Below are 13,188 nucleotides of genomic sequence, written 5' to 3' on the forward strand. Positions count from 1 at the left end.
GCATTTTGATGTCGTGCTCAAAAATAGTCTCGAAAGTGAGTGAAGCTGAAAGATGGGTACTGGAGGCCATCCATGATTATTTACCAGGAAGCCAAGCCATGTTACCGGTTTCTGTCTGCCTGGCACTCATGTAATTATGAAAGTGATGACCATAATAATTGCAATAATGGTGTCCAGCAGTGTTCTCATGTCCGCTGAAAGAGCGCTCGTGATAGGCTCTTCAAATAGGAAGTGTTTCGTGTACATGCTTGATCAGACCTGCAGTGTACAGTCTCATAGTCTGAGAATAGCAGTTTAAGGGATGGTATAGTTTTGGTAGAGATGAGGGATTTTGGCAAGATTATTAGAAACCACTTATGAAGTAATAAAGAGCATGTGTGTTACAACTCCTAGAAGTATTCAAAGTTTATATGAAGCAAATCAGTTTTGAAATAGCCGAGATATCCAAAAACATAGTAAAACAAAGTGGTCCTAATAAAAGGTCAGCCCCATCTTTTATTAAGACCTCTTTGTTTTGGATATCTCAGCCATTTCAATTCCAATATTTATCAAATAAACGTTGAATTCTTCTTAGAATTGTGTTCTCTTTCATATTTCATAAGAGGTTTCTCATCTCACAGAAAGTTAAAATATGAATCCCCCATCTCAACCAACACTATGATATCCCTTTAAGCATTGACCAACTAGATTATCAAGCAAAAATGATGAAAAAGGCATGCTTGATTGGGTCTTTAACACCCAAAACAGTGAATTCAGTCAAGGAGTTATGATAACTCTTCTTGATTCAACCATCAATTATGTATATGTGAAGAATGAGACAATGTACATGCAAGGCTATAATGTTGACACTCTCAAGCAGTTGATGGGTAGTTTACCTCATCATAAGAATGCAGACTGGCCTGTTCCTTTCCCACATGGTACACTGAGTTCCTGTCACGTGGATAGCCGCACTTGCCATTGATTTTGTTATCTCAGAAGTGTTTGAACTAGGCAGTCTTCAGTTCAAGTTACAAAGTTGTTTGCAGATGATGAGATAGCGGCATGAGACAAGTTGAAAGAAAGACCTGTACACTGGGTTTGCTGCCATCTTGTTTCTCGAGCCCGAGTTCCCTGTTATTGGCACACGGGAAGGCAGTCCCATACCTGTTTCTTTGTGGCTAGCTCAAAGCATTTTGATCACCATTCATACATGACATTGGCAGGCTGGCTTCAATGTCCAAACTACAATGTGTATGCAATTGATTTTCCATACTGTGTGTACCAATTTCAGCTGGCCCACATTCTGTGAAATACAGAATTGGGTTTGTTGAAGATGCGGGGGAAATAATGAATTATGTACGACAGTTCTCCATGTACATTGTATGTCTATCTTTTAAGTCCCAACATTCTCTTATCCCTTTCCTCTTTTTTACAACATGAAAATATGGACAGAATATTCATCAAAGTTGCCATGAAAATGTTCAATAAATACAGTGACACAAAATATGAAAATTCTCCAATGACTGAAAAGAAAAAGAAAGGCATTTTTATACAAGCTTGTGTTTTGTAAAGTCATTTGTAAAGGAGATGTATGTGTAAACAGTAAACACATTGCACAGTACAGTGATAGACATTTTGTTTGCTGCATGCGTTGTGATTGATGAATACTAGTATTTGATGATTCAACAATCAACATGGTTGAAATACACTTGTGAGAAGTGTGATTTTGGTGTGATTTTTACCTTTGTTAATTTATTTTTTTAAATTTCTTTTCTTGTTCAAAATAGGATGATGCCAGACAGTTATTTGCCCTCGCAGGCCAAGCAGAAGAGGGAGAACTGAGCACTGAGCTAGCGGCAGTCATGAAGCGGTTATGGGCAGACTCAGGTGTCCAAGCATGCTTCAGCCGGTCTCGCGAATACCAGCTCAATGATTCCGCATCCTAGTAAGTACCTTGTCCTGCTTGAAATTTCCACCAGTTGTGAAGAAACATCAGATCAGAATACGAGATCCATCATACCATGATTCACTGCAGAGAAGCAGTTTATCAAACAGTAGTGGTTCCTCCTTTTTCTCCTGTCTTTTTTTTTAAACATTACTTTTAGCAGCTGTTTTAGCCACAAAGTAGCACTTGATATTAAAGATGCAATTTATAGCACAGCCACCAGAGGTTAAAGAAATTGATGGTTTAGATTAGGTAATGGGTGAGGCGAATTGGCAAGTATAGTTGTGATCGCTTTAGGGACTTAGATAGGGCCTAAGTATAAATTTTGGTGTAATAAGACGAGTACATTGTAATTTTCAAGACACTGTTTTTTTTAGCTCACCTGAGCCAAAGGCTCAAGTGAGCTATTGCGATCGCCCTTCGTCCGGCGTCCGTCGTCCGTCGTCCGTCGTGCGTCGTGCGTAAACTTTTTACATTTTCATCTTCTTCTTGAAAACCCCAAGACCGATTTTCATCAAACTTGGCAGGTAGCATCCCTAGGGGGTTAGGAACTCAATTTGTTAAAATGGGCACCATGACCCACCCAGGGGGCCCCCAGGGGGGCCCAAACCCCCCAAATTTAAGGAATCTTTAAAAATCTTCTTCTCTAGAACCAGAAGTAATAGAGCTAAGTTAATACTATGAGTTAGTTCATTGATGACTGTAGTTTCAAGTTTGTTCATGGCAGAATCAGGGATGCCCCCCTTGGGACCCAGGGGAGGGGGGTGGGGAAGGGTTCTAATGGGGCCTAAATTGTACATTTTCATCTTCTTCTTGAGAACCCCATGACCCATTTTCACCAAACTTGGCAGGTAGCATCCCTAAGGGGTTAGGAACTCAATTTGTTAAAATGGGCACCATGCCCCACCCAGGGGGCCCCCAGGGGACCCCCAGGGGGCCCAAATCCCCAAAATTAAGGAATCTTTAAAAATCTTCTTCTCTAGAACCAGAAGTGATGGAGCTAAGTTAATACTATGAGTTAGTACATTGATGACTGCAGTTTCAAGTTTGTTCATGGCAGAATCAGGGGTGCCCCCCTTGGGACCCAGGGGAGGGAGGTGAGGAGGGGTCCTAATGGGGCCTAAATTGTACATTTTTATCTTCTTTTTTAGAACCCCATGACCCATTTTCACCAAACTTGGCAGGTAGCATCCCTAAGGGGTTAGGATCTCAATTTGTTAAAATGGGCACCATGTCCCACCCAGGGGGCCCCCAGGGGGGCCCAAACCCCCCAAATGAAGGAATCGTTAAAAATTTTCTCTAGAATCAGAAGTTATACAGCTAAGATAATACTATGAGTGAGTACATTAATGACTGTAGTTTCGAGTTTGTTCATAGGAGATCCAGGGGTGCCCCTCTTGGGGGCAGGGGTGGGGGTGGGGGGTTGGTTAGGAAGGTCCAAATGGGGGCCTGAATCGTACATTGTCATCTTCTTCCTGAAAACCTCATGATAGATTTTCGTCAAACTTGGCAGGTAGCATCCTTAGGGGGTCAGGATCTCAATTTATCAAAATGGGCACCATGCCCCACCCAGAGGGCCCCAGGGGCCCCCCAATCCCCCAAATTAAGGAATCTTTAAAAATTTGGGCCCTTATTGTACATTTTCATCTTCTACTTCAGAATGCCTGGTCAAATTTTGGTAGAGCTGTGAATAATTTAGATTAGTGACTGCGTGAAAGGTGAACTTGCGATACTCAGGTGAGCGCTAGACCCGCGGGTCTCTTGTTTTAATATAGTATTCAAACTGCTTTGATTAAAGGGGTAAGAAGTCATGAAGACTTATGTTCATAAGAGATTATATTCATAAAAGATACAGACTCCTGAAGGAGGGAAAATCAACAGCTTTTTGACATATAATGCGTGTAGATGTGGATGTTGAATCATATTCTACCAAGTCATGGAATCTACCTGTATGAAGAAGTACTTTCACAACAGTAGATTAGGATTTATTGCAGGTAGATGCATCAATGGTCTACACCTGTCATGCTGAACTAAAGCCTTTTGATGAAATATGCTGTCATTTGCAATAATGTGCAAGCCATCAATCCTTGTTGAAAAGTTATTAAAGCAGAATTTGGAATTGAATAGGTGTAAAAAAAAAAAGATGTCTTTGATACATAACTGTCGCTTAATATGGACAAAGGTATTACTCCCATATTGTCCCCATTGAGCAGTGGCTATCACTGTAATAACCCCTCATTAAAACAAGTGGTATTACAGCACAGAATTAAATGCTAGTCATAAAGAGGATAGTCATGGCACAGTTTTGAAGGTTGTGTTGGTCATCTTTGGTTATAAAATTGCATTGGAACCTTATGTGATGACCTTTTAAAAACACGCATGGCCTGTTGTGAAGATATTACATGAATCTAAAGGCAGCTATAATTCATTAAGTGTGCTTTTATTATGAATAGGCTGAGATTGGAATTGCAAACAAACCAGAGTGTAGGAATATTGTTGTGTTACCTAGTACTGTCATTAACATCAACCCCCTTTTCCCCACTCCCAATGATTGACAACTGAAACCAACTAGAAAATTCCATATTTCTCTATTTTGAACTACAGTGAAATTGCAGTGTGAACGATAATTTGATTGTGATATTCATAATTATTGGAATAGTCCTGCTGCTACCAGAGATGCTGCATACCAAATGAGCCATGGGGAATTCCAAGCTGTCTAGAAAGGCCCCTACTTTCTCGGAATTAATATAATTTGTCATCTGCGTGAAAAGGGGGATGGGATTAATGCAGTTCTAGCATTACTATTAATGTACTGCTGCTGATAAAGTTAAGTGCTAATCGTTCAAACTATCTAGGAGGTGTTAGGACAAAACCACTGTAATACTGCCTAAAATATAGTGGTCCATACAGAAAAGAAAAATTCACTAAAATAACCTGTGCATTCCTCACACTGTATTGCATGGCAGAAGGTGAAGAGTAAATTTGTATCTTCAGCACGAATTGGTCATTGTCAGTGGCACATCCAGTGATAGGAAGCTGTCGAGTTGGATGATATTTGTCTTTGTGACCCCCCAAAGTGTGATGTAGATTTGAAACGTTGATTCTTAGTTTATTTGAATGATTAGACAAAGTGTAGACCATGATATTCAGATTGTACAATACACCATAGAAATGTGGGCCTCTAGATCTTTTTTAGTGAGAGATGTTGAAACAGGCAAACTCATTCATGTGCTCCAGTTTATGGCTGCAAAGAAAAGCACAGATTGTCAGCGTCTGTCGTAGATGCCAATCTTTTTTTTTTTGCGAGATGCAGGAAGTGATTAGTTGTAGAGTTGATACAATTCTTTAGTATACTCTCACTCCTCGGTATATTTATCACTTCCTGTCTGTTTCACCCCCAAAGAATGTGATTATTTTTGTCTCCTTGGATGACGGATGACAACTTTTCATGGTCATTATCAGTCTTCAGCCTAATGAGATCTTAGAGCGCTGCCACGTTGCCAGTTGGCAAAGCAACATGGTACTGTGTGCAAACCTGGCATCAGCATTTGACATGGTTAGCAGTGTGTCCTATTGTACATGGTTAGTCTCAGGCATGTTTCTGCACAGTAAGGAATGGTATGGTGTGGTGTCACCAGTGAAGCTACATTTTTACTTTCAGTATTATATCGAAAAAGGACCTTTTTTTTGTTTTTTCTTATGATATGTTTTTGTGTAGTAGATTCCTATGCATTCTGTATCATGGAGATTGGCTGCGGAAGAAGAAAAAAAATGAAGTGATCTTAACCACAAAGGCCCGAATTCATGAAGGTGGTACAATTGAAACCATGGTTAAAACCATGGACAAAGACCGTAGTTTTTTATGGGGCGCCAAGTGTCACATTGCCTATTTCGTTACGAAATCAGTCATTTCGTCGATGAAATAATCATTTCATTAACGAACTGGTCGTTTCATCGACGAAATAACTGATTTCGTAACGAAATAGGCCGTGCAACACTTGCTGCCCCATAAAAAGAATATGGTCTTTGTCCATGGTTTAAACCATGGTTTCAATTGTACCACCTTCATGAATTCAGGCCAAAATGTTTACACGTTTCAATAGTTGTGCATTATAATTGACTCAGGAGCTTGACATTAGGATTTTGCTTGATTATAATATAACTGTAAAGCTCTTCAGTTGGATAGTAAATCCTAGGCAGATTTTTTGTCCATGCCATTGGTGTGTCACTTTTAAGAGTTGATATCCACTCAAATTTCAGTAGACTACAGTGTAACACTGAAAAGTAGTCCATAGGCTGTTTTTCAGAATATGTGAAGACCCCCATCATTACACGAGATGATTTTAGCTGTAATTGGAACCTTGTTGTAGTGTTATTCAGAATGCTGTCTTACGGCAACACTTGATCAAAACTTGGGATCGATGCCTGCTGAAAGAGCCACTCAATCTACTCAGCAAGTCGATAGCAGTATTAAGTTCTTGTCTACGTGAAATGTGAGCTGGGTAGTCTCAACTGATGCCAACTTTCTCAGGTGGAAGAGAGAGAGTTAATGCTTGGGCTGAGCATGCGTATCATGTTACCCAGTCTGCATGTGCAGGAGGACATTTAGACTTCACTTTTTCTTTGTCTGTCCCCTCTCCAAGACTGGTTGTTCTCATGCTCGATTTTGCATATTAGTCAGTGTAGAACCCATATGTTATCAGGTTTGTTTGTTTGTTTGTTTGTTTTTTAGCTATCTTTTTGATGTGTATTACTATTCTTTATAAATCCCCCACAGATCTATGAAGATCCCTTCATGGATCATAATGTCTTTCTTGTGATGTTGTAATGCTGGCACACACAGGTGCACAAATAGGCTTATATCCCCTGCCAGAGTTTCAGAAACTGCTGGATCCCTTTGTGAATGTTTAATGGTTTATCCATCCCGAGATCAGAGGAGCTTGACGGGACTTTCAAAAAAAATTTGCTCATCCACTTGCCTATTCATCAAAGGAAATGTCAAGAATGAAAAATTCACCAAAGGATGTTCAACTAGATATGTAGAGGTATACGTAATGTTGAATGAATTATGGGATAGATGTCTGATGATGACGCAAAGATGCTTTCATGTTCATCCACACCTGATAAGAAGATTTCTGTTTCATTCTTACCTGAACGCAGAGTATACATTGTAAGGAATTACCTTATTGTTGATCAGGGCTTTATTTTATAAAGAGTTGCTGTGATATCAACTCTTGCTGCAATGGCAAGTGTCCTGGTGATGACGAGAATCCTGCTTCCCGATGAGCTGCTGGTACAAGAAATTGCTATTCTAGCAAGAATTGCTATCATAATATTTTTTAAGAATTGAGAACTCAGAGTTCCTAGTCATTGCACATACTTAGAAACAAACATGCTTCCTTTAGCCACAGTGTTGAAAAGGAACACGCCACTGATATCGCAGCCTTTGCTCTCGGTAGTAGACTTTTAACAGGCCTTTTTCTTTCCTGGAAACCCCATGATGCAAATTTGCAGCCGTCAAAAACTGTGATACTAGCAGCAGCGATGGCACCATTAATGAGGAAAGGGATGCGCTGTGCAAAACAGCACCCGTCTAAGCTGATTCCATTAGCGAAATTCCACTGTGAAGTTATTTTCTCATCGGGGGACTATGAAACGCCTACAACATGATAGCACAAGTTTTGATGTACCGGGGTACTTTATATAGTGCTCTTCATCCATAACATCACCATAGTGAGACATTAAAAAGGGCAAAAAAATGGATTCACATGTATACATGAAGCATCAGAACGAATTTGAAATGAGAAGGGCCAGCTCAGTAGAAGTAATATACTCATAGTTTTGTGGCACGATGACAAAAAGACGAAGTTGGCTCAAAACTAGAACATGTCTTGGTTTCTGTACTTGGCATCTCTGTCTGGGCTTAGATTGGTAGTCTGAAGCAAGGATAACCTGGTATAGAAATAGGCCTGTTGGGTACAATATGAGTTTTGGTCTGGCCTTAAATTGGATCTTGATTTACTTTGTCTTGTCTAGACATTCGTTTTCCTTGTAAGCTCACCTAACTTAAGATGAATGTGGAGTTAGACATTTATACTGCACTCTACTTCACATTCATTTGAGTCCAGAGGCATGTATAGGTCTTTGTGTACCAATGTACATCCACTGACTGTCTTGCATACCAATGTAAAGGGTTAATGAATGTCCTAAGCCCTGTCTAGTGTTTGATGTTCTTATTAACCCGTTGAGGATGAGTCCCAAGTATACTCAGGCAGGTATCTATGGGAAATGCGTGTTGTAGGAAAATCAGCCCGTCCTCAACGGGTTAATGGCCCAAAACTACAAAGAATAGGGCATTCGCATTGAACATGGACCTTGCTCCCATTCCTCTCACTGCAGTTGCCTTGTCTTTCTAGGTTCATATGGATCCCAGTCTTTCCTGTCTAGCCCCGCAGCCTCGCTATAAAAAGTTATATGAAAGGGAAATATTGGCACTAGTGACAACTACAACTTATATAGTATGTACAGTACAAATATGCAGTGGATAAAGGGGCATGTTCAGACTCAATCACTGACCATGTGAGAGTGTGGCTTTCCAGTGGAAACCAGCCTTGCCCACAGATGTTTGTATCAAGCAGAGATGGTAGCCTTCCTTTATACTGTAAAACATGATATATTCGCGGCATGAAATTTTCGCGAATTGGAGCCGACAGCCCTTTTCGTGGCATGAAATTTTCGCGAATTGCCACTGGTGTTCAATGCATATAGTGTAGACAAAAACTTTTGCGTGCATTTTAATTTCGCGAATTTTGGCGCTCGCGAAATTCGCGAAATTAAAATGCATGCGAAAATTCCTCGTTTTACAGTATCTGGATTTCACTGCTGCTGCTCCTGCCTGGCATATTTTCTCTCTGCATGATGTGAGATTTGTATTAAAATCTGTGTATCATATGTCATACAAACCATGAAAATGTTCCCCAAGGCAGCATCTTTTGAGGCTGTGGATGAAGTTAAGACAAAGTAGGTTCCAGTGCCATGTCTTATTTTTACTGAGCATGCTCTCCTCATGAGAGGAGAATCTTAGGGTGCATTTTGCCTGGTCATGAGAATCAAAAGGCATGTCAGATTTTCTTCTTTTGTTGGAGGGGAGTAGGGCAGGGATATTATTTATCAAAGTCATAGCAAAAATTATGAAGGTAAAGCACTGTGGTGATGAACCAGGAAAAAAAAAATGAGAGAAATGACAAAATGTGAAAAAAAAGGAGAGTATGTTATCTAATAGGAAGCCACACAACAGCAAGAGGCTTTGGGAAATGTCATGCCACTTTACTTCTCGATGCAGTGCAGTTGTTCTAAAAGCGAGTTAAACTGAGCTGTGAATTTGCTAGGGTTTATCACAGTATTGACATTCTGTGAACACATTGAATACCTGCATTTTGCTGATATAGATTACAGTGAGATTTTGTAGGGAACTGTGCAGTGTGTTGTTTCATTAATTTCATAATTATTTAGTCAAGATCATGACAAACATCCTACACTGAATGACACTATGGATGACACAGTCGATGATTGAAATGCGTTTGATAAACCTCACACATTTGCAGGAGGGACTATATTCAGGAATAATGGATCATCATACTACTCATAATAATCCAATTACTTGTACTCTTTCATACCACTCTAAAAACTAGCCTGGAATTCCCCTTTAATTTTAATGGAATATTTTACTGGTCTCTCTGTGTTCACTGAATCCACAAGTTTGTTTTGATGAGAAGTTCCTTACTTTAACTCTTAATGTGCCATGGTGGAAAACCTGTGTGTGCCACATTATTCTGGGACACCAACATAGTCATACTTTGAGACAACATTTTGTTTTTCAAATCTATGTAACTTTTACAAATTTCTGTTGAGCTGGACATGTAGTGCGCAAAGTTGTAGAGAAAATGCCAAGCATTGCTTTGATGTTTGCATGTCAAATCTATGATTGATTTTCTTTCAAATAACAGTAGCTACATGTTCATTACTGTAAAGGCCTGACTTTTGCACACAGAACTGTGGCAGAAACTTAGAATTTATATGCAAATCCAGTAGGGAACATCGATTGCTAGTCAATCACCACATAAAATGCAAGCTAAATATGAGAGGAACGGAATCAGGAGAGACGCTTTCATTGTAATTTGGCATTTAGCGATTTATCAATCGTTTTGGGAGGGTTTGTGCGTTTTAGCAGAATATGCAAAATTGGCACGCCGTCGACTGAGTCGGGCGTGTGAACGTGACACATAAAGAGTTAAGCAACATGCCAATATGGTACTAAATACACAATGCTTCATTCAGAGTGCTCAAACATTGAGAAAAAGAAAAGGATTTTCATAATGTCTTACCTGCGCTTGTGTATGTAAAAAGATCAAAAAACATTCTTAAGAATTTGAAAAAGGATTGGAAGATCTTCATTATTTCCTGCTCTTTTGATAAATCAAATTTGACAGTTAAATACATTAACCCGTTGAGGACGAGTCCCGAGTATACTCGGGCAGGTGTCTATGGGAAATGCATGTTGAAGCAAAATCAAACCGTCCTCAACAGGTTAAGAAATTTGAATTGTTATCTGCAGATGAATTTGGTGGAATTATGGATGGCTTTCCAAGCAAAGAGCATAAAAAAAAGGTTGCAGTTGGTTTTGAATAAAAAAGAAAGAAATATCCCAAAGCAAACAAAAAGTCCTGGGGGTCGCTGTCACAAGACCGTAACTCTTTGTGTGAGGTGTAGTTTGCTGTCATTGCTGGCTGCCATGATGTGAATATGGCCGTGGTGTGGAAAAAAAAAAAACCCGAACAACGTAGCATCATGATAGAATGAATTTTCGTTCACAGCCATGACAGAGTAGAGATTTCTACTGTGTTTCTCTTTTCTCTGTCGTAACATGCGATACGTACATGTACAATGTAGATATTGATCTGTGTCCTAACACCATTGTGGTTAATTCTGTCGAGGCAATGACTGATAAAGTAGTGAACTCATTGTCTCAAATTGGAAGTGTGTCTGCATTGTGCTTCCACTTTCGCTGGCTTCTGTATAAATTTCATAGACATCTTTGTGTAAGTGTGTCTGTGTGTGTATGTGTGTGTGTTCGTGTGCATGCATGTGTTTCTTGACAGTTTGATGTGATTGCATCATGGACAGCCAAAGGCAATAGGTGTCAGTATGATCAGAGGAAAAAAGAAACACATCAGCGGCTCAGAAATGGAAGCCAGGGGCAGTTTACTTTCGTGCATTAGTGTGAAAAGCTCTGAGTCAATCTGAATAATGACTGTGAGAGATGTGTGAAACTGATGCGATGCGGTGATGCCCTAAACCCATTACACTTCCAAGTATGCCAAGTGCATACATTTGTACCATGCATCCCCATGGCTACAGTAGCCCTCTGCAGGCTTCGCTGGCACTGAGTAATGGACTGGGTGGGGATCATAATTGATGGTGCATGTGGCAGCACCCGTGATCTCATTCCCGATAGGTTTGTTTCTGACCATGTGACTATGCTTCATTTTAAGGGAACTGAGTCCAGGCAAAATCACCTCATTCAATTTTCTATGCTATGTACAAAAAAAGTAAAAATTTTACATTCCTCATCAAATTTGAATTGGATCTCTACAATGTTGAACTTATGAACCTACTTTACTAGTACTTGTACACAAACTGTATGTATCAAGGATGGTACAAGGTATGATTGTGTTACATATAGTCATCAGGAAGCAGCAGACTTTTCCTGTATTCCTGTCGTTAAATTCAAACCACATAATTAGTGGTAGAGCGATGATTGGAATTCCTAAAGCACTTTGGACTGCTGGACAAAATGCTACTTCGCATTTCTTTTTCGTTTTCATCTTTTGACATTGTAGTTGCCATAAATGTGTTAAATGCTAAATGCCACCAAAGAGAAATTATTTGTGAAAGCAGTGAGGTAGACTAAACTTGTAGGCAATATCTTCAAGGGGAATTCATACACAATTAGACAAATTTCAAAAGAGTTTAGAACTTAAATGTCTGCAGTAGTCAACCAACACAATTTCGTAGGGTCATCCCAAATGTCCACTCTTTGGTCGATTGGACTACAATTTCGCTCATTTTTTTTTTAAATTGTTTTGTAATTTTTGCTGGTTCAGTACATGGGCATACCGGTACCACTATTGTCACATTTAAGAAACTGTTTTCTTTGACTACTTGGCAAACGATGCAACTTGGGATGTTTTGTTGTAAAAAACACTCCATTGCAAGAGGTGACCTCCTTCACGTTTCCCAATATACATGAAAATCATGCATGTAGACAATGTACTTATGTTTTTATACACAGCCAGTTTGGATTCTCACCAGGGAGGTGAAAATGAGATACATTTGTAGGTTAGCAGCCTGACCAATGTCTTGTCGATAGATTGACAGGATACAATGGTGGGTCCACCACTGATAATCAAACAAGCATTTTATTTTGCTGAGATTTTTAATGACTCATCATGGGTATTCTATTGTTATCACCCAAACAGCTCCCTCTGGGCAAAAGATTTTCAGTTTCTATGATTAATTAAATCTATGTACAATGTAGTTTGCGTAGTTAATGAAATGTTGAAACCTGAAGTTTCCTCAAACATGGAAGAAAAAAGGTGCCATGTTGATTTTTTTTTTCCACATACACCTACATACAATGTAGACTGCGAGATGAACCCCATTAAGTATGGAAAAACAAAACAATAATGGGGGGGGGGGATTGTTGAAACAGAATTTACTTTTCCAGTGAATAATTGATTTGAAAGATTTTGGATATTTTTTATGGAAACAAGACAAGTTGACAATTGAAAAAACAAAGTAGTTCAACCCTCTGAAGTTCAGTAAATTATGGGTTTCCGATCACATCATCAGTGATGCTGTCTCATTGGCACATCAAAATAGCAGTCTTACTCAGTGACTGTGACTTCCTGTTTGCTTTCTACATTAAGTTTTTTTTTTTTTTTGTCTGATCCCTACTTACTTTTTTGAAGGAAACATTTTCTGTCCCGGCTTTCACATTAGTCCCCGTGTTGCAGGGAAAGTCCCACGCTGTAGGACTTTCCCCTCCAAACTGAAGTGTGGATGCGCACCTTGACCTTGGGCAGTTATTGATAATGCCCAGCTGTATTCATCAAATATGCCATGTTCAAAGTCTGATTTCAAGTGGCAGGGCTTGCCCCAAGCCTCAACTGCCCCTGTAGCTCGGGGATAGTCAGTCAAGATTG

The 13,188-nt window shown here is 39.6% G+C and overlaps 1 protein-coding gene across 2 annotated transcripts in view; it reads left to right on the forward strand.

Annotated features, from left to right (window-relative positions):
- LOC139719956 (guanine nucleotide-binding protein G(i) subunit alpha) overlaps positions 1-13,188 on the forward strand; it is an 86,488-nt gene that overhangs the window by 33,103 nt on the left and 40,197 nt on the right. For both annotated transcript variants that reach the window (XM_071631337.1, XM_071631336.1), the window contains exon 4: positions 1,767-1,924. In XM_071631337.1, coding sequence (XP_071487438.1) covers positions 1,767-1,924 — 158 coding nt within the window. The remainder of the gene's footprint in view (positions 1-1,766; positions 1,925-13,188) is intronic.

This window comes from Diadema antillarum, unplaced genomic scaffold (assembly GCF_040938485.1).
Source record: "Diadema antillarum isolate AM-2024a unplaced genomic scaffold, OU_Dant_1.0 scf00000117, whole genome shotgun sequence".
Taxonomy (NCBI): domain Eukaryota; kingdom Metazoa; phylum Echinodermata; class Echinoidea; order Diadematoida; family Diadematidae; genus Diadema; species Diadema antillarum.